Source organism: Venturia canescens, chromosome 7, assembly GCF_019457755.1.
Source record: "Venturia canescens isolate UGA chromosome 7, ASM1945775v1, whole genome shotgun sequence".
Classification (NCBI taxonomy): Eukaryota; Metazoa; Arthropoda; class Insecta; order Hymenoptera; family Ichneumonidae; genus Venturia; species Venturia canescens.
In genome coordinates, this window is record NC_057427.1 from 9,692,904 (window position 1) to 9,719,688 (window position 26,785).

The following is a 26,785-nucleotide window of genomic DNA, read 5'->3' on the forward strand; positions in this document are numbered from 1 at the left end:
TATGCTTGCACGCGCGCGTGTCCGCAAGCGAGCTAAGATGCAAGCATACCCCGAGCAACGCAACGCAAAGCAAAGCACCTAACGCACGGTCCTAAAGCCATGGGGTTGTCGGCAAGCGAAGACGGACAGTCAGTAAATCTACTCCATAGCGGATAGTTTGACACAGTTCCGAGCTCGATACAGTTTCTGTATCACTTTGAAGTCGCGCAGGCAAGATTCCATGCAGATAAGTCGGAGTTGCAAACGCTGCACGCTAAGCAACGCACGCAACGCGTATAACCGCAGCTATGTACAGCATTACGAATAGTTTTTACTAGTCAAATGCTAACAATAGGACGCGAGCAACCGACCACGCGTGCACGCACGCGGGCACACTCGATTCTCTATGAAACGGTGGTACAGGTTTTGTCACTACAATTGTTTCTGTTACTCGACATATTGGCTTATCCATTTGCGCAAAAATGGTTTTCTGAGGAAAAAACCTAGGGAAGAGTAGGCAAAGAAGAGCCCTCCCTCAAAATGGGGATATTTTTTTTCGTTTATGTTAATTTTCGTATTCAATCGGTCGTACAATTAAATAACGAATTTTTTCTCTCGCGTCGGTATAAAGTTAAATTTTTGGTGAATAAAAACCCAAGATCGTTCTCGAAAAAAAATACCAGCGGAAATATAACTTTGTGATAATGAATCGCGATTACGATTTTCTGCGATACGGTGAAGTGATAATAAAAGTTAAAGGTGAAATGATAAATTCCAAGCATGGGAGGACGAAAAAACATTGGAAGAAAAGTGTGTTGAAAATATGTGGAAAGTTCTTTATGATCAGAACCATGGAGCAGGATAAGAGAATCGTAGAGGCAGAGGGAGAGCAAAAGGATCCTGGAGGAAGACGGAGAGGGAGAGGATCGTTGGGGAAAACGGAGATCGCAAGGATCGCGGGAGAAAAAGGTAGGAAGAAGATCGAGGCCCGTTCCTGTAACCGTGAGTAACTACACCAACAATTTTTTTTTTAAATATGAGTGCGCGAAATATGAAAATCGATTTTCATGTTACAAATGTAGACATTCTGCCGATTGAATGATCAAAACACGTGAACGTCATGATGACGTTTGGATATTTCATGGAAGTATTTTTTTCAAATAACGAACCGTTAGATATAATATTTTCATATTATTTATTTTCATGGTACAGTCGTGTTGCGATTTATAGATTTACGAAAAGAATGTTCTGCAGAGTTGATATGTGATAGTTGTGCAATCAAATTTCGGTTGAAATGTTTCTGGTAAAGATGTAAATGTGTCTTTACTCGACTGTCAACAAAGTTGAGAATCTCTGTCGTCGTATCTTTTTTCTTTATCGAAGAAAACGACCGTGGCCACATCTGTGTTAACATATTTGGAACTAAACTCGGATGTTAGGTTAAATTTTTGTGTACATTCTACTTCATCCTATCTCGAAATTATATGAAAAAAATTGAGCTGAGTTTGAACCGCGTCGGAGAAGAAAACGGGCATAAAACGTGTTCGATTTGAAGTAAACGCGGTGACGCTGGTTGCGTTCACGTCATGTTCGTCTTGGTGCGATTACAAAATGACGGAACCAACAAGTGATTTGTTCTTTTTCAATTACACTCGACGAAATAACACTGAATTCATCGAAAAGTGAAGACAGCGAAACAAGCAGTAGTGCGATAACAGAGATAACAAACGGTTCTCTCTGTGGATGCGTTCAACCACTTGAACGTCGGGAGCGTTGAAAACAAACGCACCCATCTAAACGCTTGTAACGTCTACAATGCCAAGTCGAACGCAAAATAGAATGTACCCAATTGTTGATCCCGCGCTCGCCTGGCGGGTAACATGAAGATCATGGGAAAAGAGGTTAGGTACGAAACTTATCGCGATATTTAGTTTCTGTCAATCAATGTAAGGAAATTTTTCATGGAAACATCTTTTATTCACTTTAATACGGTTTCATAATTTATGACAAATTTTTTTCATCTCTAACATTTTTCATTTTTCCTCGCAACAAAAAACTGCCTTATAAAAGGGTTTTTTTTTAGTTTTTTCTTTTCATTATGCATCCATAACATCCATTTCGATTAAATAACTCCGAATCTCGAAAATTGTTTTCTTCTGCCGAAGAGGTGTGTTGAAAATTCTAAAAAATTAGAAGAAATTTCTAACGCTTGCAAAGTCGAGTCGTAGGTCGTTCTCGATCTACTTCGTTTATGAAAAATCAAGTACGAATAGTGCGTATACAATGCTATCGTAAAGAACATTATGTCGAAAAACCAGAACAAAAGAGCAGCGAATAAGTTTTCTACCTCATTCAATTGAAATGAAATTTCTCCAACATTTATTAAGGTTTCACATCCAATTTTTCTTGTTCCTTTTTCCCCTCGACGTTTATTCAGCGCCGCTTTTACTAACAAAGGCTCCGTAGTGCAGAACTCGTGTGATATTATTTGTGGTGCAGATACGCCGGGGTTCGAGTCGAGCGGTTTTTATTCGATCACCCGTAACATCTGCAACTATGCATGAGTGTCAACGTGAGATATTCGAGTGGCGTTCAAACCATTCTATTTTTTCTCGGCGGTTTTTACAGTTTCGGTATAATTTTTTATGTCCTGTTCGCATTTGGCTATTATTCCCGTGACGTACGTATTCCGGGCGTGAAGGCAAGCTTCAAGTCTGTGTGCTATATCGCCGACAGATGCTTTGCCATTACCAATGTCGACGCAAGTTGGCTCGAATTTGCGGCGGGCAGAAATACATTCTGATAACTTTGTTTCGTCTGATTCGCCGTGTTTGAGATTGGTAAACTTTTCTTGCTTATGTAAGGCGCAATTTTCATATGCTGATTTATAAAACGTCAGAACTGTCAGATTTTCTTTCAATTCATTGAATGCTTTAGTTAAGGCATTATGGTTTTTGGTGAGGTCCCGAATGTGACTGCGAAGCTTGGCTTGTTTAGTGATAGAACGCTGTCGGAATACAGTCAGATTGAGATTTCTCTCATAACAGGTATTTTTTTCGATCTTGCACCGAGTTAGGTTCGTATTGATTTCGTCATTTGATAGGTTGGCCTGTTTAATGTCATGAACGTATTTGATTCTTAGGTCGTTCAAGGTATCATTACGGTTACTCTTCTCGTTGGTGAGCTTGTCAACTAATTCACTCTGGGAGGTGGTTGTATCAATGCACTCGGTGAGACTCCCATTGACTTTGTCAATTATTTTGTTCAGCTGTTCAATATCATTAAGACATGTTATTTCAAGATCATCAAGAGAATCGTTCAGAATATTCTTTTCGTTTATGAGCTCGTCAATTGATTTACGCTGGGAGGTGGTTGTATCAATGCACTCGGTGAGACTCCCATTGACTTTGTCAATCGTTTTTTTTAGCTGTACAATGTCTTTAAGGTAGGTCGTTTGAAGATCATGGAAAGAATTGTTGAGTTTACTTTTCTCGTTTGTGAGCTTATCGATTGATTTACTCTGGGAGGTGGTTGTATCAATGCGCTCAGTTAGACTCCCATTGACTTTGTCAATTATTTTGTTCAGCTGTTCAATATCATTAAGGCATGTTATTTCAAGGTCATCAAGAGAATCGTTCAGAATATTTTTTTCGTTTATGAGCTCACCAATTGATTTACGCTGGGAGGTGGTTGTATCAATACATTCAGTGAGATTCCCTTTGACTTTGTCAATCGTTTTGTTCAGCTGTACAATGTCATTAAGGCATGTTATTCGAAGATTGTCAAGGTTACTTTTCTCGATGGCAAGCTTGTCAATCAATTCACTTTGGAAAGTAGTTCTTTCAATGCACTCAGTAAGATTCCCATTGATATTATCAATTGTTTTGCTGAGCTGTTCACTGTCATTGACGTATATAATTGTAGAGCAATTTAAGGTGTCATCCAGGTTACTTTTCTCGGCGGCGAGCTTATCAATTGATTCATACCGGGAGGTACTTTTCCCAATGCACTCAGTAAGATTTCTGTTTACTTCTCCAATCGTTTCATTTAGTTTTCCAATATCATGAACATATTTGATTCTAAGCTTATTTAAGGTACCATCGAGATTGCTCCTCTCTGCGGTGAGCTCGTCGATCCTCTTACTCTGGTTGGTAATTTTATGAATGCACTCAGTTAAACTTCGATTCATTCGTTCATTGGATTCTCTGACGTTATCACAGAGTTGGAGTTGGCGATGATTTTGAATGTTGAAATTCTCCATGATTTTGTCCAGTTTCTGCTTTGCCGCGGTTAAATTATTGATGAGTTGACGTTGGTGAGCAACCTCGTCAATGAGTTCCTTAATAAGTTCATCTTTTTTGACGTCAATAGCTGTGACTTCCTTTTCTCTACCAACATCACCTCTACGTATTTTTTTTCTAGCCGTCAGCTTCCTCCAAAAATTGAAGATCGATTTTGGTGACACTTTTTTATTGTTTTTTAATAATGAGTCCGACACCATGTTATTATCAGCGTTCCCAGCAGTCGCTGAAAATTTTAATATCATTGTGCGTCACATAATTGTTACATTCTGCCACGATTCTTGCTCGCAATTATTATTTTTTATGAACACCTGAAGGCGAAAAAAATTTTTTTTCCCCTTTTTTCGCTCATAAAATAAAAAATAATTATACAAAGCTAGTGTTCTAGAGAAACGAATCGTAGGAAATTAAAATACACAAAAAATTTGCGCTGAAACGATCCAATCGATCTTTTATCAAAGGATAAAAACAAAAAACTTTTTTTTTTTTTTTTAATTTTATCGCTACTTTCCGTGCACAAAACTGAGGAATTATTTTATAATTAGTTTTTGCGTCATGGCAATTAGAAGTTTTCAATATCCTATTTTTTTTATAAATATTTTATAAATTTTTTGCGAATTTTTTTTTTGAAATTTTCTCTCCTTAATATACTTACATACGTTTGCTGGTGAACCAATCTCGTCCAACTCCTTTGGCGTCGCCATAAGATGCATCCATCGTCGTAAGAAGTTGAGCAATCGACTACAAAAATACTTACCCCCGGGCCTGCTCTTGTCTTCAAACTCAATCGGATCCAATGCCAGTGAAACCGTAACGAAAAATACCACCAAAACTGCAACAAATTTGACGGCCATATTGCTGAAATCAACGTCAATAAATTTAGTTCTTAATCTCACGTGACCAACACGAAATTGTTGACTATTTTTCTCAACACTTTTTTTTACAGATCACTCCCCAACGCCTTTTCCACTTTTATGAAACACGATTTTAAACACAAATTAATGCTTTACCAGTGGCTTGATTTTTCACTGACTTTATCTCGGTTCTGTAAGCCTCAGTGACTGCCAACGTCGCTCTTTGAAAAGTAAATGGAAAAATTAGGGGCATCGAGTTTATAAAGGTTCTGGAGACTGATGAGTTTTTTTGTTCAAATTGAATTTCTCGGTAAATTTCAATATATGTGGGCTAACGAGGTTATTCAATGTCACTTTGTTTTCAAACAATTTTATTACTTTAAACATTCATTGTTTTTCAACTTGTTAATTTTCTTGAAGATAGTGATCGAATGGATACGAAAATGTAAACGTGGTTCGAATTCATGATCTCGCGCCTGCTCCAATCTCGACTTTATCACGTGCTGCTGGTTGATTACATGCCTATAGAACGAGAACATAGTCGATGACGTACGGGTCCAAGAAAAATAAAATCTTATCAAAAACCACCTTCTGAGTAAAGAAACCAGGACAAGTAAAAGAAAGAAACCAGGGAAAGGCTTATTTATATGCAATGATACAACGTGCCGAACGCCTTCCCGCGCGTCTACTACCGATCACCCCCCACTATACTCGACCGCTTGCATAGCAGAAGCGCATGACCGTTCGCGCGCAATTTTCACCTGTTTTTTAGAGACTAAACGAAAAACGAACATCGACATTACAGCTGAACGCATGGACTGAACAGCTGAACATGGATTTGCGTCGGTCTATCTTCGAAGGTATCCAGCCTCGCTGCAAAGCATGGAAGCAAAGTGATTGGAATTACGTGCACATTAATCCACTCGCTTGCAAGTTAGCGCATTAGAAAACATCGGTTGGCGGTCGGAATCATTTTGATCGGCCCAGTAAGGCCGACTGTTCGGAAATAATTGATTAATTATTAAATAATCTGCTGACTACTCGACGATAAAATTATGATTTTATTCGTGACCATTGAACCACTCTGTATCAGTTTATCGCATTTGATATGCAATCGTGATTTCGTGAAAGAATAATAAAAGTTCGGTACATTCGCATCTAAAATATATTTATTTTATTATAAAATAAGTAGTGACTATTAAGAATTTTAATTGTGGTACCGATAATTGTTGAACGACCACCGAAAGATGTGATTAATAAAAAATTCGAAATTTTGGAGGTTAAGTCCAGATTTCTAATACTTCAGAAATTCAACTTATTAACGAAACGCGGCTGAGAGAGTTGCGTGAAGTAAGTGTCACATTTTTAGTGATGATAATTGTAAGGAAAAATCCTTGACATTTTATTCCTGCCCGTTTAGAAGAAAAAAAACGTTTTGAGATTGGCTGTGAGACACGACGCCCTTGCAAATTGGAGGAACCCTCAATTGCCCTCAATAAGGCTTCCTTCCTTCCTCCGCCCTCGAGATGCCGACGGATTATGAATTCAGCTAATATGCTTCAAAATTCGAGAATTTATTTATCAAAAACTATGAGTTACCAAATGTTTGCATTATAATACCAGAAACTAACAGGGGACCACCTGAAGCAATGAATATTCAAAAAGTTTAACATTCCAAGTTGTTCGGCTTAGTTTTTGGTCAGCTCCAGAAGCCGTTTGTAACACACAAGTACATCACAAAAAGAAATGAAAGATGGCGAGTTGAAGTGGGAAAAAATTAACAAAAATAAATAAGACAGTTTTTAATAAAGCGGTGATTTTGTTGATTTGAAAATATTTTAACTGAGATACAGTCAACTGTGAAGTTGAACCAGTTGGACGTTACCGAACTTCAAGAAAATATAATTACTCATTTTGTAGTGTCGCCAGAAAAAAACAAACCATCGATTCTATTTATTGTGATTATATTAGATTTTTTTTTTTCATTCTTATTTTGGTACAGTGAACTCGTCCGTAATATTTTTGAGAATAGTTTCAAAAGGTTCAGTATATATCGCAGCAGTGAGTATAATTTCGTGAATACAAGTGTCCATGTTTTGTCATTTTTTTATCTTCGAAACTTCTCTCTATTTCTCAATTACATTTGCTTTTCTAATTTTTTCACTCGCACTGATTCTTCGTTCCAGTTACGGCATTGTTTTTTTTTTCGTGGTACTTGCAAACGAAAGACTTTTCTATTCGAGTTTTTTGTTTTCAAATTTTATTTCATTTCGAAAATCAAAAATTCTATTTACAATCACTTCTACTGTTTGGATAGAATTTTTTTAATTGACAGTAGTTCAAAGAAAAACGATTTTTTGCGAATTAAAGAAATCGTGTGTGGGAATGCTAATTTTCGGAATATGACCTACAGTTGACAGTTTATAGATAAATGGTCTAAAAATTCACAAAAATCGATTGAATATTTGGAGTTTATGAAAAAAATTTGTGTTCCAATATTGAAATGTTGTAAAATTTCATAGATCAAAGAATCCAAAAGAGTATTTTATTGCATCAAGTATAAATATTAGTTTTTGTTAAAGAGTTAAAGACTTTTTCTTTTTTCATCCGAGAATAAAAAAACAATTTTTGGAAAAAAGAATCCAGAGGAATAGACCTGACGGGAGAAAAATGATGTTTACTTTGTTGGATATGTTAATAAGAGAAAAAATGAGAAAGTTTTAAAAAAATCACGTTTTCAACAATGAGAAACCTTTGTGAAATAATTTCCCAAGCCCCCTGGAATCAGGTGATAAAGAAATGTGAAGGTTTTTGAGTGGAAAATTTGAAAGAGAATAAAAAGTATAATCTTAGAAGTGTTGATGTCTCATTTATTCAAATAGTTTATAAATTCTTTTATTCGGATAGTGGTCAAATGGTGATTATGGCACCAAGAAGAGCTGAAGAAGCTCCAATTAAAAGAGTTGCAGCTTTCGGCTGTAGATTACCGACACGTTTACCTGCTGGTGAAATTCTCACAGATATTACTCAAAATCAATGGAGGCTTGGTAAGCCGATTGGGTGCGGTGGATTTGGTGACATATATTTAGGTCAGTTCTGTCAGATATAACAGTTATGGTTCCAGTATCGAATTGATTATCAATTTACCAGCATGTGTGACGACACATGCGTGTTGTGTGTTATATATTTCAGTAAATTTGCGGTCAGCTTTTGTACATTCTACTATTCTTAACAAATTTTTTTTACTATATATCAATTGATTAACACTTTGTGAGAAATCCATAAGACAAACTGCTTTTTAAAATGATCTCTGCATATTTAAGAAATACTAAAGACTGATACAAAATTTCTTTGGATATTTTTTACTAAAAGAGATTGATGCGATGACAAGAGTTAATCCAATTGATGCTTTTAATCCGACTAGTGTTAATTATTTTATCAATCCTTTCTGGTATTGCAGCTTCAAATGATATTGATCATAACGTCAGTGATGATGCCAAATATGTCATAAAAATTGAGCCGCACAACAACGGGCCGCTCTTTGTGGAAATGAATTTCTACATCAGAGCAGCTAAACAACAAATGAGTGAGTAGAGAACATTCAAAGTGCCTAAACATTGTAAACAAGTAGCACATTAACAGGTGTGAAATAAATTCATGAAAACATGGACATTTTTTTATACGTCATTTATTTCCATCAGTTGACACATGGTGCCAGTCACAGGGAAAAGAACGGATCGGTGTACCGACTTATGAAGGATCGGGCTCTCATTTTTATCAAGGAAAACGGTACAGGTTCCTCGTCATTCCTCGCTACGGAACTGACGTTGGCAAATTGTTTTTATCATACGACAGAAAACTTCCTACCAAAATAGTCAACAGTCTTGCCATACAAATGGTAATATCAGTTTACAATATTTGAATACTATTTCTAAAGTACTTTTCTCGACTAACAAGTTTTTTATATTCGTTTGCAAAACCTTTTTATCAATTCTATTGTTTATATATTTTCCAGTTTGTTATTTCAAGTCCATGATCGATTCAATGAATCTCATTTCAGTTGGATGCCTTGGAATACATCCACAGTCGAGGATATGCTCACGCAGATGTCAAAGGTTCCAACATAATGTTAGAGCTCAGTGACGATTATACGGTGACAAAAAATTTAAGAGCCTACCTAGTTGATTACGGGCTTACTTATCGTTTTCGTACCCGCGCTGGAATCCACAAATCTTTCGTCCACGACGAAAGGCGAGCCCACGAAGGAACACTCGAATTTACGTCCCGTGATGCTCATCACGGCAGTAAGTCATAATTTCTGTTAACGTTGGTCCCTAACAACGGCATTGAAAACGACACAATATTTTCTGTACCAAACCTCTTTTTTTGCATTTTTTGAAAACGACTTTTATTTTTATAGACAAAATTTCAATATACGAGGAGCATTATGGATAATTAAACGTTACTATCGAATATCAGGAATATTTTGTGGTCAACAAACATTGGAATCGTTTTCGATACGTTTAAGATCGGAAAAATAGATTTAAAAACAATGTAATGAAAATATCGAAAATCACTGAAATTTTCGTGCATTCCATTGAGTTTTATTGAACTTTTTGATAAAGCACATTGTTTTTCAATACAGCCCATTCAAGGAGAGGTGATATGGAGACTTTAGGATATAATTTATTACAATGGCTTTGTGGAAGGTTGCCATGGGAGCAAGAAAGTGGCGGTATGGCACCTTCTAGTATACCGGAAGAGGTTCACGCTCAAAAAGAAACGTTGCTTTCTGACATTCCGTTGTTCATGCGGGAGTGCTTTCCTAGAAAGAAAAAACCTCCTGGTTAGTGTATAAAATCGATTTTTACTTCAAGATTTTTCGTTAGTGGCATTTTCCTTAATTATTATTTTCATCAATGTACATTTTTTGACGCAGCTGCCATCACGACTTACATGAAAAGGATAGCTGCCTTGGATTTTGAGGAAAAGCCTGATTACGATAACCTTCGGAACTTATTTCGACCGAAAGGCTATGACGAAGAAAAACCTTTGTCGATTTATAAGAAACGTGTTGCTGACGAAAATATTTCGGTTTTTCAACCTTTCAAAATGCCCTATCTCCGGGAAAGAAGACCCTGCAAACCGGTCAACGGAGAGGTTCAAAATTTTCAGTATTTTTTCGCTGAATTACAAAATTACGTCAAAATATTGTTTCTGGTCTGTAAACATACTAAAATTCAAAATGTGTGGACCCAAAAACTTTGGTAGCTCAGATCCACGAATACTAATACATCACGAATAAACGAATACTAATAAATTATATTAAAACTTTTCAGGCAAGAATAACCAGAAATACTCCGGCCCCTCCGCCTCCCATAGAAAAAATACATTTCAGTTGGGAAGAGGTATTGGCACGTCATCCCGACCGACTAGCAAAAGTCAACTCTCAGCCAATTTTGTCACCTTTGACTCCCCCTCCGTCGCCTCCACCGCCGTCTCTTCCAACATACGCAATGCTCGACGTTATGAAACGTATGAAAGACCGACAAGCCGGCATTTACAGACAAAAGCCTAAAGTCTCCGAGTAAGTATTTCGGAGGATTTATTTCGATAGAACTTTTCACAAATGCGTAGAACGCATGATTTTTTTTTCTCTGTTTTTTTTTCTTCCTAGAAATCATTATTTGACGAATTTATTTCGAAGACCAAATGATTTTCTCAATTGCCTGCATAAGATTAAAAATAATATTTGAATAATCGAATAATTTAAATTACTATTGTCTTAGGCTCAATATGAGTTGAGATAAAAATGAATATTTTATCACTTTTATGACTCTGAGACATGAAAAAAAAAGGTTTATTAAACCTGTTTATGTAACGTGATAATATTTCCTGCAATTCAGCTGAAAACGTTTTCACGCATTCATGTCTTTTATACTTTCATTTAATGAAAAAGTGACCTAAAATTGAAATGGATGACACCGCCGATGATAGAAATAATCCAAATGAGAAAAAAATCCCAGCAAGTGCCGGATTCATTGCCAAACGATGCAGCCTCGTCGCCACGTTTGACGCGTTCTCGCGTCGCGCATTTAAAACGTAAGTGAATCGTATCCTATTCTGCACCAATTCGCCATTTTTTGTCGAAAGAATTTCAAACGTTCATGGAAAAACCATTTCCAAACAGTTCGAAGTTCGAATCTCGAATGTCCTGAAGCATCAAAACATGAAAAATAATCACGAGAAATAAATTTGTTTGCGTGTCAATCAGGATTGGGCAGAAATAGGAAAGGAGCTCAGAAGAAGAAAAAAGCAGCCTCTCACTGAATCACGGAGGATCCTTGGAATCATCGATTTCGCCGGACTTCGAACGGTATCGATTTTGAAACAAGCATAATATCGCGAACAATCTTCATTTACACATTTATTTGTCGATCGTAATATACATACAATCTACAATTAATTCAAATTCTTAGATTAGCCGATGGTAAATAGTGCAGAAAAATTTCTTGACGTTCCTGCGAGAAGGATAACTGGTTAATTTTTAAGTAAAAAAAATGAAAGGGATAAGCTAGGTAGCCTTGTCTCGCCAATTTTCGTAAGACTGTTCCTGTCATCACGGTTTATATTATTCCACGATTATAGTTTTTTTCCTTTACCGTATGTACATATAAAAGCCTTTCTTTCAATAGATTCGAGTCGTTGGATATAGAATGTTAATGAATGTGATGACAGTTCGTACTAGATCATGAACTCCCATGTTTAAGTACTGCGAACTAAATAGATTTCTTCCGAAGGAAAGAACCACTGGAAAAAATCGATCGTGCAAAAGCCAGTGATGAATTATTGTAAATCTTTAACAGAAATATTTCGAATCATGATCAGGAGCTATTGGATTTATTCTACCGTAAAATCTGTACTTAGAATCATTTTTCGAAGATTTTTTTTTCATCAGCTCCGTCACTGTTTCAGTACTTTTTGTATATAGTTAGAATATATTACCAACTTAATTCTGTGATTGATTTTTCATGGAAAAACGAAACGAGTTTGTTTTTAAATGCTCCATGGACTTACTTTGTCTTTAATAATTTTTTCTCCGCCAACACTTCTTTGATCAGGATAAATGGGAAGTGCAACGCAAATCTAAAATGTCACGTGTACCAAGCGCTATTGATTGGCTAATTTCGATTGAACTTTATTACGAATTTCTAATGATTGCGCATTTTTTCGAACCGTGCGATAGAATATTTATCTACTTTTTATTACTCGTATGAATAGCGTCACAAAATAGATTATTATAAAATGAGAGGGAAACAGTAAATCGTGAATATTGGTCTTACGAGAATATTATAAAAGCTAATCGGACAAAAGATATTTAATTCATCGTCGTTACGATAATAAGCTCGTAATAATGAAATTTTTGATGTAAATATTACGTAAAATTACGAAGAGTCAGTAAGTATAAGAGCCCCGCCATCTCTCTTTCCATGTTATTCATATTGCAGTATATTCTTTGAGTTTTCAAATGGTCAGAAATGTGAATTTGACTTCGCAACCAAATTTCGAGTCAAGAAGTTCATTTTTAGGTCTGAGCATCCTCGATGAATTGTTAATCAGTAAATACGGAAAATTTTGGCTTATTAAAGGTGGTTCGTTGACTATTTTTTATGGAAAACTAAAGATTCTCATGATCAAAGTTGAATTTTTGTCCATGCCAGATGTTTGGGAACTTCTTAACTGAAATTCGGTCGAAACTCGAGTCCACATCATTGACAATTTAATCTGGAACATTCTGTAAATAGAAATATTATTTTATTTGTGATAATTGATAATGTATTGAACCTTGAAAAAGTACGAGGTTTAAGGGGAGCAACAGAAAAACGCTCTTCCTCGTTCAATCGTCGAACATGAAATTCGATTAATTTTCTTGGCACTGAATAATTTAGGGGCGAACCAGTCGATATTGAGCCCCTTTCAAAGAAAATCGAATCTCATCCATCATAAAATTTATTTTTTTTATGTTCATTTAATGTTTTTTAAAAAAGTTGTCATTATTTTTAGAATATTGTGTATTCGAGCAGTAATTCTTTCATCTCGTGTCGAAAATGATGAAAATCTGGGAAAATGAAAAAAAAAATATTGTCAACTTTGTTTTTTAGAGCATGTGCGTCTCTATCATTGCAATCTGAATCATCGATGTAGCTTTTCTATAGTATATGGATTTCCGTTCCCATGCAAAGGAGTTTTCGGCTTTATTTGAATATTTTTCACGTGCAAATCTATTCGTAGCTCGAATTCGAGCAAATGACTCAGTGAGATGAGGAATAAGTGATTTTCAAATGGTAGTTAATATTAGTTTGATGTAATGAAAAAAAGTATCGAAATTTCAAACAAAATTTGTCAAGCTCTTTCAATATTGTTATGTAGTTCTCTTTTTCGAAGGAATGCAAAATTGTTTATTGGTGTTCGATAAAGTATCCATGAAATTTAAGGGGATCGTTGAGAGCATTGAGTCTCTTTAGGCAATCGAGCAATAATTTGAAATTCATTTTTTCTTCACGTAACTCACAAATTTACAATCCCTAAATCTTGTAAAATCTTGAAAATGAAGAGAAAAAGGAGAAAGAATTGACAAAGCGTTTGTAAAGCTTCTTCGAAAAATATAAATATTGTGTTTTTTTTATTATTATTTGTTACACATGTATTATGATTTGTCAAAACAAACGATGCGAAAGAGAGAATTAAGAAATAGACACTCAAGTATTCAACGATTTGTGTGAACTTTTTTAGCTTCATCAGTTTCTTTCCCAGATCGAAAATTATTCATCGAAAGTGCCACCTCGTATGTCGAAGTAATTTCTATGAAGGCTCTGTATTCTTTCGATTCTTCTTTTTCAACACACGCGCGTCGAATAAGATCGCGTCACGAAAATATTAGAAATCTCGACGTTCGTCTCTATCATTATTTCAAGTATACGAAAACAAAGAATTACGCTAATTCAGTGGAATTAGATTTCGGATTGGGCGTAAAAACATTATGATCACTTCCCAATTGTTTTTTTTATACTGTTACTGATATTGTTCAGTTTTTATGTGGAAAGCGATAAAGTAAACATTGAGAGGACCGGAGTGGGGGTCCCGAGAACGTTTCGAGCGCTCAAAAATAAAAACAAAAGCACGAGCGAGTATATAGGGAGACGTTGATTGTTGAACTGAACTACTGAACAGCGCGGAGAAAGAAACAAGAGCCGAGTCAGTTAGCGAAAGTATTTCACAGGTACACGATTAAGCAGACCCGAAAATAAAGTCTAAAAAACGAATAAAAAAACAATATAAATTAAAGCTCGCAAATCACGACGTTGAGTAGAGAAAATTTGAAAAGTCTGCCGTTAGGAGTCGCGCTTACTTATACCTCGGTCGGGGGCGTCGGGGGTGATCAAAATGTGAATAAAAATGGTGGCCAACTCTTTCGGTAACTCTGTACCGATGATATCCGTTTTACTGATCAAGTTTGGGGAGTTGTTTCTCAATTGAGCCGCTAGGTAGGTACAATATATGAGAAAAATTCATTATTTTAAATTCGAAATCTCAACTCTCGATGAGGTTTTTGAAAACGCAAACTGGTTTGCTCCAAAAACGTGTTTACAAAAATTTCTCAAGAATCATTGAGCGATGACTGTAGCATTTTTCATAAGCCACCTTTTGTTTGATCATTTCCAAGCCATTTTTTACTTGATTCAATATTTAACATTGTAACGGTATTTATTCGAAGTACGCATATATATGCATTGATTGTGCTATGACTCGAAACGAACCAGCCAACAGTAAAAAACGTATTATCTCTGAAAGGAGATTATGGCCGAGATTCTCGTTTCTAAGTCTCGATATATGTTCCAAATGAAAGGACGGAGTGATCGCAGGATTTAGGCTCCGTTTGGATTTCGACCAATTGTGCGAACAATAGATGAATTCTCAAGTAGTGTGATTTGTATGTTAAGGATACTGAGACAGGCAAATCAACAAAATGGTGCTAAAGTTTTTCCACGATTTTATTCAGAGCACAAAAACTAGTGAAATTACACTGGGAGGATTCGAAATAACACGATTTTGCGTAAAATGGACCATACACATATAAGGATGAGCGTCATTTTTATGGCCCTCTCCCAGTCCTAGTCCCGGCTGATTACGTCCGTGTCCGTGCGCGTCTCGCCGAACGTTTGGGGGTGGGGGAGGGGGGAGTTCAGTGTTCGACCGATGCTGGCGATGCTACGGTCGTCTGCACTCGCTCTGCGCTCCTCCAGTCTGTCACGCGACCTCGTGGTAGCGCGTTGACTGCACCAATTTTTTGTATTTCCTTGTTGTTCCACGAAATTTTTCCGGTTCGAAAAGTCACGATGAAGAAAGTAGTTGTGCAGAGATTCATTGAAAACGCATGCATTGCGAGTTAAACATGATTTCCTTTTTTCGCGCGCTGCTCGATAGCTCCAGAGGGAATATAATATAATTCGGAAAAAAAAAACAATAACAAACAATAGTGAAGGAAAATGAGAGTGAATTCTGTGCACGGTATTATTGTGACGCGAACGAACGCGCTTGCGAAACGTTAAAAAACAAACAAACGATTTTTCGTTTCGTTTTATTTAGCGTATTCTTTCGAATATTATCTTCTGAATAATGGGAAGCGAAGCTGGAGACGCGGACCATGCAACCGCCAATGCTGTTGACTCCGATGGCTCGGTTAGCTGGGAAGAATTTTTCGGTCAGTGTCATGTTTATTTTCTTAATCCATTTATACCGTAACATCATATCCCGTCTTCTCCCCAAGTCTCTCCGAAATTTCGCGTTTCCGCGATCATTCTCAGATTAACATTCCAGTAAAGTTCATCGCGAAAATAGATCGCGAAACAATGCCTAACTAAATTGTACTATTTCGAGAAGATGGCGACACTGACGCGCGCCAAAAGTGGGGTTACAGATTCTTCGATACACTTTTCTGCAATCATTTCAACGGCTCGTCCGCGTACCAAACAAAACGTTTTTGTGTTTATTTCAAAGTACTGAAAAATAAAAGTGTTTTCTACACGAAATCACTGTTACACGTAATAAAATCGTTGTCACGAACCATCAACATTTATCCATCAATGTTTCCATCATCGAACATTTTTTTCTCCTCAATTTATTGTTTACACGAGACGTTACACTCTCGCGCGGGGAAAATTCGACATTCAGGTTCGCGAGTGCGCGCGGTAAAAAACGATAAACCGGAAGTGAAGAGGCGTTTTCGGCGCGCCGCGCGGCTCAGCAATTCTTCGAAGCGTTCGCTCACATAAAAAGAAAAACACAACAACAAAAAAAGACGAGTCGGCTCGCGATAATCATTGTGTCTCTTCGTATTAGATGTACACCTATATATCTATGGAAATGTGTATATCCACGACGCTTTATAGATGTATTTAAACTTGTTACGTGTATCCCCGTGACTTGACACGTAATTGGATATTACCTGTTGCCTGCTGATGAGTTTAGCAAAGCGTGTCTATCATCCGAGCGATCATCGTTATCTCGAAAGTACAATCTCAGGACTCCGTGCACATCGATATCGTAACATTAACTAACTTTTGTATTTTTCTTTGACAAACGATCTCATTTATTTATTCGTTTTTACCGAGCGCGTGCTCTATTTATAAAAAGGACAAAATATATTCGATCGTTGTATCGATAAAAATTTTTAAACGCAAAGAAAAGGAATACGAAAATTTTCGTTTCTATTGGACTCGCTCAGAACGATCATTTTTGACGTTCCTTTTTTCGTGTAATTTATTTATGACTTTCGGTAAAACTTCTCAGAGTTTCAGAAACTTTTATGCAACATTCAGCAAAAATATTTTCTTTTCCCCCAAGTTGGACAAAAAATTAGATTTTCAATCCTGAAAATGAATCTTTCGAAACAAATAAGTAGGAAACAGAATCTCCGGTCGTTTCTCTCCATTTTTGTCAGTGATTACGTGTGCCTCCTCTCTACGATCCTTTCCCTGCACGACACAAGTGTTTTTCTGTCATTTCTCTAAGTTTATTTTCCCATGTAAAATTCGACCTCTCAGTCCAGTCGCGAGTGTTGGATCCGTCACAGGAGAATTCGTATCGAGCGTACAATTCGAAAAATTTTATCAAAAAATCTCGAACCAAAAGTAGCTCAAATTTTCGCCTGTGGTCTTCGCCGCTTTCTTTCGTTTCAATTTCATCGAATAAGTGAATGACGGGGGAAATTAATATTTAGGCGTTATGAAGCGCGTCGGCTTTACGGGGCCGTCGAAATGATAAATTTTCCAAAGCAGCTCGCTTTTACACCACACCCTCCTCCAGATAAGATTGTATCTCGTACGAATCTTCGCGCAGTATTGATAAAGCGCGTTGAACAGCCTCGATCCGGTGTGTATCGCGTCTCTTATCAAATTGGCACCATAAAACTATATTGAGGGCTAACAAAGGTGACGAAGAATTTTATATATTTTCATTTCAATCGTTCCACCTCAAAATGAATCTCCTCGAGTATATCTGACAATTTAATATTTTTTTATTCTTCCCCTTTTAAGCACTTTTGAGAGAAAAAAATGCCGATGATAATTGCTCAATGATCCGAGCAATCGTAATTGTCCTCACCAATTAAAAGAACCGTCAAAAGTTGGCCAAAACTTAATTTTTTCTCTCTCTCTCTCTCACGCATCCTCGCGGCGTGCACGTAATTTCGTATTCCTGGATACGCTCGAGCAGTCTGGCGTGCATCCTATGTCTCAAACTCTGTTTAGCGGAGGTTAATTCTACTGGAAAATATGCGTACCGGTCCCTTCAAAATAACTCGAAACTGGTGAGTTTCGCATCAACATTCATAGCCCGAGGCCGATTGAATGGCCGAGTGCGCGGTTCGCACAGGGTCGTTTGTGAATGAAAATTCTGCAATTATTTAAATCAAGTGCAAACATTTAGTCAAGTTAATTCTTCAACTGTTAATAAACTATTCGGGTTAATTTTTTTCGTCAAAATTTTTATTAAAATCCTAAAAAAACTGTTTTTACGATATTTTTTATCGAAATGATCAGAGATTCGATAATTTCGAATTGTTTTTTGTACGATCGCAAAGCCGCGCGTATTTTCTTCCCCCGCCCTGCGATTAGCGCGTCGTTTTTCGAGTGGCATTATTTTGCACGAGCCCGTACCTGGAAACGTAACGGGGGCCCCCCGGTATTGGTCGTCGGGAGCATCAAATTTCGCGAGCGCAAAATTGTTGAAGCCTTACATTATAGCCGGGCGCGAGAACTCGAGGATCCGAAGTGCTCGGTGTGACAAAAACACCGGCTCTGCCGGATGCAGCTTAGAGACCTCCGTCGCGATTCGTAAGCATGTGCGTACGAGCAACGCTGCGGCGCGCCGGGCCCTCGCGTCCTCGCACGTCGCTTCAGCCGCGCTCGATCGTTTCTCTCGCTCTTTATTTCTTTCTCATTTTTAATCCTCCGTATCTTTCTATCGTTGTCGCTCTCTCTCTCTCTCTCCGTCAATTATCTTCTTTCCACGTTTGCGTATTAACTTCTCGTCTCGTTTCTCGTTTTTTCATTCGTTCGATCTCTTTCATCGTTTTCTCGTTCGATTCGCCCCTCTTCTCTCGCCCCCTCTCCCTCCCGCTCGTCGTCTGTTTACCCCGGTGCGTTGGAGCGTCTCGAGAAGTGTCGGTAACGCAATTTACAAGGCAGACTGCATAAGGACGCCAAGATTATGAGCTCTCGCGGGGCCCCAACAGAGCTTCTGTTCCAAGCCCCAAACCCACTCGAGACTCATTCATCAAATTCTTCGCCGAGGCTCCTCGGTCCACTATTTTATTAATCCTGCATATTATCTCACGCAGATTCTACACAATTAAGACGACGCTGAAGTTTCCAACGTTGGAGTCCAACGAAACGAACGAAAAAAACGTTTGTAATTCGCCAATTTTTTATTTTACGAATCGTTGGTGCAGCTTGAAAAACTACGAATCGCAAATTTGGCAGGGAACAAAATATGAGAATTACTGGAATTATTGGACAATTTTTTTCGATCATTTCGTTGAACTCCAACGTTGGAAACTTCAGCATCATCAATTAAGAGCTGCTCGCATCACTCCCTCCCTCTTTGGTCTCGACACTTTTATATTTTTTTCTCTCTATCAGTTCACCTATTTCGGCTCTCTCTCTCTCTCTCTTCGTGTTGCGTTTGCTCACCTCCTGGCGCGTATTATCATTATTTTTCAATTTATTTCTTATTTTTTATTGCATTTATTTTACTTCATTTCTTCTGCATTCTGATTCGGTGTGCGTTTACATTCTGCGATCTATTTTTGCGTTTATTCGATCTCAGCGCGCTGTTAATTTGCGCGACCTTTTATCAGTGTATTTCAATTGCTTTTCGCAATACTCCAGAAATTCTGGTAATTATTTATTAAGGAGTTTCGGTACAGAAGTCTAAATATTAAGAAATCGATAACTGTGCAGATGAAAAATCTTTAAAAATTTTTATTCTCAAATTTACTGGCACTAAAGAATATCTTCACCAAATTTTATAAAATTCTCAACTTTTTGAATTTTTTTGTATTAGCCTGTACCGAAACTCCTTAAGGTATTTTGATATTGCACCATGCTTGCCTGCTTCCCCCCCCCTTCGCGTGTCATTCCGATTCTGCCTTTTGTTTTGGCTCATTTTCATCGCGCTGCGGCCAATCGTATCGTTTTTGCGATCGTTGTACTATAATTGTTTCCGCAACGCTCTTTATTTGCTTGTATTCTTTGATTCGACCTCCCGACTCAGGTGTTATACTTATTCTGTGCATGTGCAGAATTTAGCCACACTTATTATTATTGTGTCCAAATTAGTTTGATTATCATCGATTCGCCATCTCGAATTTCACATTGTATCCTTTATTTTTATACTATTCTGTGCAATATATGCGTAGTTGCGTAAAAGTTGAGAGTGTGAAGCAAAAACGTACTGAATCAAATTCTCTCTTTCTCTTTCTCGATGCGGCCGGAAATTTCGTACTCTTTTTTTCTCTCCAATATTCGTAGACTAGAGAGAAAAAAAAGTTATCTACGCTGATCCGAGGACGGGAGTTTAGTAGACTTTGCTCGACGGTTCGTTTTGTTTGGCCGATGACCCCAATATTCGTCGGGTTTTTAGCTCAATCGCTAAAACAACTGGAGCCCGTTTAATTTTTCACGTTATTCTGTCCCGAGGATGAAGAATTCCGTTGACTTCGAGTCCGTGAAAAAAAAAAATAATGACGTTTGTCGAAGAAAAATCGTGTTGGAAAGAAAAAAGTCATCTCCTCGATTTCGATAAAGGCAAATGTCCGTAAAAACTGCGTCATTTTGACGCAACCCCTCCTATATCGGTGATTCTTGCGGAGCAAGTTTTTCGAGGAGCGATATTTCCGCAGAGGAAAACGCTACGTGGCTCTCGATTGTTCTAACAGTGATATAATGAAAACTGGAGTGATAGTAAAAATATAAAATAACGGTTCGTCACGGCTCAGTCAAATGAGTTTCGATCCCAGCAAACGCGCGTGCTTTGCTCCGCGGGCTTTGGAAACGGGGCCTGTTGACCCAAATCCCCTCGTTGATACGAGAGACCCTCGCAGACATACACAAACGTTTTTTATCGCGTCACATTAATTTTCTCGAGCGAGGGCTACGACCGCTTCCTACGAGATCCGCCCGAGCCGGTCCCGGGTTTAGAACGAAGCTCTGGAGAATCGAGATCGCGTTGAACTGCTCGGAGATACGAGCGAGAATTCGAAATCGTTGATGGCTCTTGGGCACAGTCCCCTCGAGACTGCCACTCCGAAATGGCCCGTCGAGCCATCATTTTCCCTCCGAACGTCGCTCTCGCCGCCACGAAACTTTGACACTTTCGAGACAGCCCGTAGGCTCGATTTTATCATCGCGGGCTCCGCGCTCGCGCGTGTGGGTTTCCTCCGCTCGCGTGGGCGTCTATCTGACTCCTCCGGCTGTACCAACTTCACTAGAAAACTGTACAGGCCGCGTGCTTTGCACGCGGCCAATCATAATCGCCCCCGCCGCGGCGCGCACTCTGCAGGGTGTCCTTAAAGTCGCAGCTCTGTTTATATCCGAGCTCTCGCGACGAGGCTGCGCCAACGAGACGAACGAATTTCGACTCATTTGGCCTGGACAACCGACGAGAACATTTTTCGACCTCTCGATACTGCGGTTTTTTCCAGCCAACAAATGTTTTCTCGCTGAAGAAATATTCTTGAGCTCAACATCAATATTTAGCACTATTTGTTTGTTTGTCTTTGTCAACAAAACGTGTGAACAACGGAATTGCTTTATTTGCCTCAGATCAAAGTTTACTTCATTTCGTAATTGAGATTCACAAATATTTTATCGAAGCAATTCGCAGCGTCAAACGACTCGGAGTCGCTCGAATGAAAATTACCCAATCCGTAGTTTGGGAACGCGTTAATCAAAGTCGACAAATATTTGGCACCGATTTATACGTCCGAGTGCGGAATCGTTCGGTTCCGGTGATCCAATTAATTGTTCGACTAAAATTTATCATTAAACAGGGCTCGACGCAGCGATGCTTCGTCTAGCGAAGCCTGATTCAGTTTCCATCCTCTGTCGACACCCTCGACATACTTTGACGCTGCGCAGGCTACTGTGGAAATCGTGAAAGCTTTGGGGCTCTGCTGTCCGAGCTCCGGTTCGAGAAAACAGGTTGTTTCATCATTTCGTATTCCGCATACCGATCAGACTTCAATTCCGTTTAGCACCGACGAAAAAAATCGATGAAAACTCGAAGACGTCAAAATTCAAAGTGTTTACAGTTTCTTCAACTTTTCCGTGTTTTTTTTCCCTCTCGATGAGCTTCCTCAGTGCGGCGGTTTCGATCACTCGTTCCTCCCCTCGTTCGGGCTTCTGTCCGAAGAAGAATTGAGATTTCGCGATTGTCCAGACATCCGAGTGCTGCTGTGCTCGCGGGGCCTCGACCGATCGCGCTGCAGTCTTCGCATTGAACTTGATTCCTCGCGTACACACACACGACGCGTTGTATATTGCTCCAGAGAGTCTGACGTTCTGCATCGACGTAGCGCGACGCCCATTAGAAAAGCGAGCAAAGAAACTCGCCCCGCTGCACGAATCTCTCGTGGGAGAGTGCAACGACTCTTTTGCTGGTTCGGAACGTAACGTCACGTACGAACTTGGCATCGTGAGCGGGCGCGCTCCGCGCGCACGGCCCCCGGCGAAACTCTATTGCAGCGAAAGGCCTTCGCTATTTCAAGAGTCCGCGTGCGCCGCGCGCGCTCCTTCACTCCTCGCTCTCGTATGTTTAATGCACCATTTTGCCTCGATTATCGACGTGACCATCGCGTATGATCTCACGTACAATTTCAATATATTTACAGTCTTCGCACAACCGTTTTTTCTCCAATCGCCTTCCAAATTAATATGCGAACGCGCTCGCATTCCTTTTTGTGTAAACACTCCAACGATTCCCGAGTTCGAGGAAGAAAAACAACACACGAAACAAATCGAATTTTTACGCTCGACGTTCAGCCCAATTCGTCGGGTATTTCGATCGAGTGTTTTTATGCTCTCATTTGTGACGCCGAAAAAAATGGTACTGGTGGATTGCGAGATGAAGAAATGCGACGGTACACCGCTCTGCAAATCTAGCAGGGCAAAGTCCCAAAATGAATTTACTGTAGACCAAAATAAAGTGCTTTTTATGTGCCAATTATTATATTTAAGGGTTGAAACTTGTAATATTCGAAAAGCACGTAATTAACCCTCTCGGATCGTATGTTGCTTCTACGCAACACGCGCTTCCAGGCCCAATAAAACTGCATCGGTCAGTAAGGTCGGAATTCTAACTGCCTATTTCCATGAAGCAAGGTTAGATTGCACCTTAGATACTCCTAAACCAAGATATGAACTGCTTTAACTCATCGAAATGTCAATATGAAGTCGGCGTTTCATGTTGAGCTGGCGCTGTGTGAAAAGGTGCTTTAGTTATCGCAAAATAAGAAAAGTGGGTATACATTTTTTTTCGTACTCCAAACGTTATTTCCTTTCAAAGGGAAGCTAATATGATGTATTTAAGGTATTCGGTGCTAGATTCATTCGTAAATTTTCCTGATTTTGTTCCCCAAGAACCTGGTGCTGCGCGCAGCGAACATTCTAAAATTCATATTTCCCAACAAAAAAACCGAAATGTCACAATGGATTCGGAAACTAGAAAGTATTTTGAGATAAAATTATGAAGGGAATCATTTTCCGTCGATACAATTACGGGTATCGGAAAAATAAACCGTGTTCTGCTAGCTTAAGGTAGATCAAGCCCGAAGGATCGTATTTCGTGGGTTTCTAAATTGGATCGGTTTTTACTTCCTAATTGAAGATATATTCACTTTAAATTGACGTCGCGGTGTTATTAATTAGAAATTGTAAATGAATTATTGCAATTTATCTTTTGGCGAATGAAATTGCAAGCCATTAATTAATCGGGGATCGGTCACTGACCGAACGTCAAATTTCATTCGTCCCTGCTGGCGAAAATACTACAGTTTTTCATGTCAAAAGTATCGCATTAGAGAGCGCAAAAGGAAACGGATCAAGAGAAATATTCGAGCACTTTGATTTTCGATTTTTCCGAAAAAAATAGCACAAGAATTTTAATAGTGGCAGATGCGAGAAGCACTTTATTTTGGTCTGTGGTAAATCCATTTTTGGGACTTTGCTCTGCGAGGTTTACAAAGGCCCTCGATGCCACGGAGGACTGGAAACGGTTGCAGAAACGAACCGAGTCTGTGCACGAATTTGATAAAGATATTTTTCGAGTCTGAAGACGCGGTCCAGTCGCGATATTTTTCGACGCATTATTCGCCATTCTCGAATGGACGAGAGGCCTACCGCGCTGTTAAATTTTGACTTTTGCCTCAGACCCCTATACTCAGCCTCGGCTCGTCCTCGATTTTTCGTCCAACCGGCGTTACGCTTTTGTCCTTTTTTATTATTGTTTTCTTACTTCAAGCTTTTTTATCTTCGTTTCATTATTCTCGTATTCGTTATTCCCGCTTATATAAATAACTCGAACGAGCTCTCTGCGCGCGTGTTAAGGCAGCCGTTACTCCTTTTCAGGAGCGAAGAATTCTGCGAGTGTAGGTGAAACGAGAGAGGAGTCTCTCCACAATGTCAAGTGTGGCGTCCGTCGACTCTCCTTTACGTCGCTTAATTTCCTCTTTTTGTCTTTCAACGTTGCACGAAACTTTGTATATACCATTGGATATTCATTCGTTGCCGTCAATTTCCTCCAGCTTCTCAAGCCACGATCCGTTTAGATTGCGAATTAATAAAACATTTTTAAACTCCAGTATCGCGTTTTCATATCGATGCATCGAAAAAATGATGATTTCATGAAAAAAATCATTCTCTCGATGCCCTTTGGAACAAAATTGTTGTTTTTTTTTGTTTTTGTTTTGTTTTTTTTTTTTTTTTAAATTTTTATTTTCATTTTGACCGTTGAAGACTCGAACATCGAAGTATTACGCGCATCAATTTCGGTGCGTCAGAGCAAGAAAGTCCCTTAAAAAAATGTACTTTATCGAATTAACTTCTTCATTTTTCCGTGCCAAGTTTGATCCCGATTTTCATAAAGTTATTGAAAATCTCTTTCGTCTCAATTGATTTAAGGATTTGCATGAATATTTTTCACAGAATAAATAAAAAAACTTGTGATAACTCTGGGATTCGGTGAAATGCTGAAAGCGCGATTCTCGGTCGCAGGCCGGTCATCAACCCCGGGGAAGTCGAAAGAAGTCAATGGGAGGCTCGGGCTATCAGTAACGTTTTCGCGTATATCCGACGATGTTGCGCTTGTTTTTTGTGCATTTTTTGTTGGGCTCACACCCACGGGGAGGCGAGCGCGTATCGTTGAAGCTTTTGCATGCTCCCTTTGTGCCTCTTTCCTCGCGCGATATTATTCCATCTCATCCGTCAGCATCGCGTATCCGGTGGATCTCACTCGCCGCACTCTCAACTGCGCGTGTTTGAGGCGGCTCGGAACTCGCGCGCATTGTCATCACCCACGCGCGATATCGCCATGCCCAGCGGGGAAAAGGACATACGGGGTGCGCCCAAAATGAATTTCTCAGAGATTTATCGAGCCAGGAGATCGCGAATCCCGAGTCGGCCGAGTCCTCCCGCGCTCGCTGTTTTCCTCTCGCCGCGCCCTGGGGACGAGATTTCGGGGGAGCGGAGCCTCGGGATGAGCAGCAAACGATTGCGTAGTTTTTCAACAGTGGCCGGTACGTTTTTCAGAAATCAAGAGAATCGAACTCGCAGATTAAATGATGTCCAACAAGGCCGGGGCTCCTGAGGAAGATACTTTTTCGACTTGACACGCACAAAAACACACACTTTCTTCATGCCCGCATCTCCGAAACTGGCGGTGAAAATTCTCGCTTTTTGTTGACAAATTTCTGTAAAACTCTGTCGACTAGTTTTCGTGCGTAGATGCGTGAAGCTTCAAGTTGTCCGAGTGCGAGTGCACGTGCACAAAAAGAGCGCAAATGTCCTGCGGCACTTGCCCCACAGCGGGCTGTCGGACCGACTGGTTTTAACGCGAGTTCGGGAATGAGTTCACTCAAACGACCTCATTTATTTCATCTGAATAGAATTTTTGGTAGGAACAGAAATTTGTGTATTCAATTGAAAAAATCGAATAACGAACAAGGTCGAATGATCGATATCGAGGAGGCCGCGGCCCCGGTTCCTCTTTTCAGAATAGGGTATTACACCTTTTTTTGAAAACTGTTTTAAAACAATCCTGATATCGCAATGAACCAGTAGAATTTTTACTCCAATTTAATAAGACCGTAAACTGTCTTGAAAACTATTTTTTATTTATGATTTTCAATTTTAGCGCGGAAACGCTAGCCCCCGTGTTGCTTCGGTTTGTGACGTCGCTCCGTTAGTAAACAATGCAATTGCGCAAGACCAATTAACAAGATTTGTGAAAATAATGAGTTACAACGGTATATCATTGGTGTCTCGTGCCTGAATGCAATAATACAAGTGTAAAAATGCCACAAAAATTGGGGATTCATCGCCACCATCAACGTATTTATCATTGGTAGATTTGTACTTTCTGCTTTCACAAAACCGTTTTTCATAATGCGATATTAATCAAATGCGAATGATAAAAGTCCACAAACGTGCATAATAACTTGTAAAATTTTTAAATAACACAGAGCGCACAATCATAATCTCGATTGTTTACTATCGGAATGACGTCACGTTGGAATCCAATATGGCGGATGGCGTTTCAGACATTTGTAAAACAGATGAAAAGGACGATTTTTAAAATTGAATTATTAAATTTACATTGCATTTTTATGAATAAATATTGACGCTTCTCGTTTACTTTTTACGAAATCCATCATAATCATGAATTTTTATATATTTTTTGACATGGTTTAAAAATACCCTATAATCGACGCGAAGGTGTAACGCGCGCATGAAAACGCGCACGGCGCGTGTGCGTCGAGAGTTTCCTGAGCCGCGTTCACGTTTGCGGGATGAAAAAATGCGAGGAAAATGAAAA

General features: G+C 39.0%; 3 protein-coding genes and 1 long non-coding RNA gene across 7 annotated transcripts in view; 3 read left to right on the forward strand and 1 right to left on the reverse strand.

The window, feature by feature from the left end:
• Nucleotides 1-1,375: 1,375 nt before the first annotated feature.
• LOC122413619 (uncharacterized) lies at nucleotides 1,376-6,298 on the forward strand. Its single transcript, XR_006261588.1, has 2 exons — nucleotides 1,376-1,885; nucleotides 5,940-6,298. It is a non-coding gene; the product is annotated as an uncharacterized lncRNA (long non-coding RNA).
• On the reverse strand, nucleotides 2,386-5,426 carry LOC122413618 (myosin heavy chain, muscle-like). 2 transcript variants are annotated; one of them, XM_043424080.1, is made up of 3 exons: nucleotides 5,291-5,426; nucleotides 4,936-5,138; nucleotides 2,386-4,506 (listed from the first exon to the last, which is right to left on the reverse strand). In XM_043424080.1, exons 2-3 carry the CDS (start codon nucleotides 5,132-5,134, stop codon nucleotides 2,582-2,584), a joined length of 2,124 nt encoding a protein of 707 aa, XP_043280015.1. In that variant the 5' UTR covers nucleotides 5,135-5,138; nucleotides 5,291-5,426; the 3' UTR covers nucleotides 2,386-2,581. The 2 variants fall into 2 exon arrangements, with proteins under 2 accessions (XP_043280015.1, XP_043280016.1); XM_043424081.1 differs by lacking the exon at nucleotides 5,291-5,426 and having other exon boundaries at nucleotides 4,936-5,165.
• A 432-nt stretch (nucleotides 6,299-6,730) lies between the features above and the next one.
• LOC122414214 (serine/threonine-protein kinase VRK1-like) lies at nucleotides 6,731-13,908 on the forward strand. Of its 2 annotated transcripts, none has more exons than XM_043425264.1 (10): nucleotides 6,731-7,175; nucleotides 8,042-8,223; nucleotides 8,595-8,720; nucleotides 8,836-9,032; nucleotides 9,195-9,438; nucleotides 9,780-9,980; nucleotides 10,074-10,294; nucleotides 10,474-10,721; nucleotides 11,094-11,236; nucleotides 11,409-13,908. In XM_043425264.1, the coding sequence occupies exons 2-10, from the start codon at nucleotides 8,049-8,051 to the stop codon at nucleotides 11,462-11,464; spliced, it is 1,611 nt and encodes a 536-aa protein (XP_043281199.1). In that variant the 5' UTR covers nucleotides 6,731-7,175; nucleotides 8,042-8,048; the 3' UTR covers nucleotides 11,465-13,908. The 2 variants fall into 2 exon arrangements, with proteins under 2 accessions (XP_043281199.1, XP_043281198.1); XM_043425263.1 differs by having other exon boundaries at nucleotides 6,732-7,195.
• Nucleotides 13,909-14,035: 127 nt separating this feature from the next.
• Nucleotides 14,036-26,785, forward strand: part of LOC122414211 (Guanine nucleotide exchange factor in mesoderm) — a 59,367-nt gene continuing 46,617 nt past the window's right edge. Inside the window, exon 1 of one of the 2 annotated variants that reach the window (XM_043425250.1) lies at nucleotides 14,036-14,679. Coding sequence is in view for 1 of the 2 variants with exons in the window: in XM_043425246.1 (XP_043281181.1) it covers nucleotides 15,812-15,896 (85 nt within the window). In the remaining variant the exon portion in view is untranslated. Of the gene's footprint in view, nucleotides 14,680-15,451; nucleotides 15,897-26,785 lie in introns of those variants that run through there. The other variant, XM_043425246.1, reaches the window with a different exon arrangement.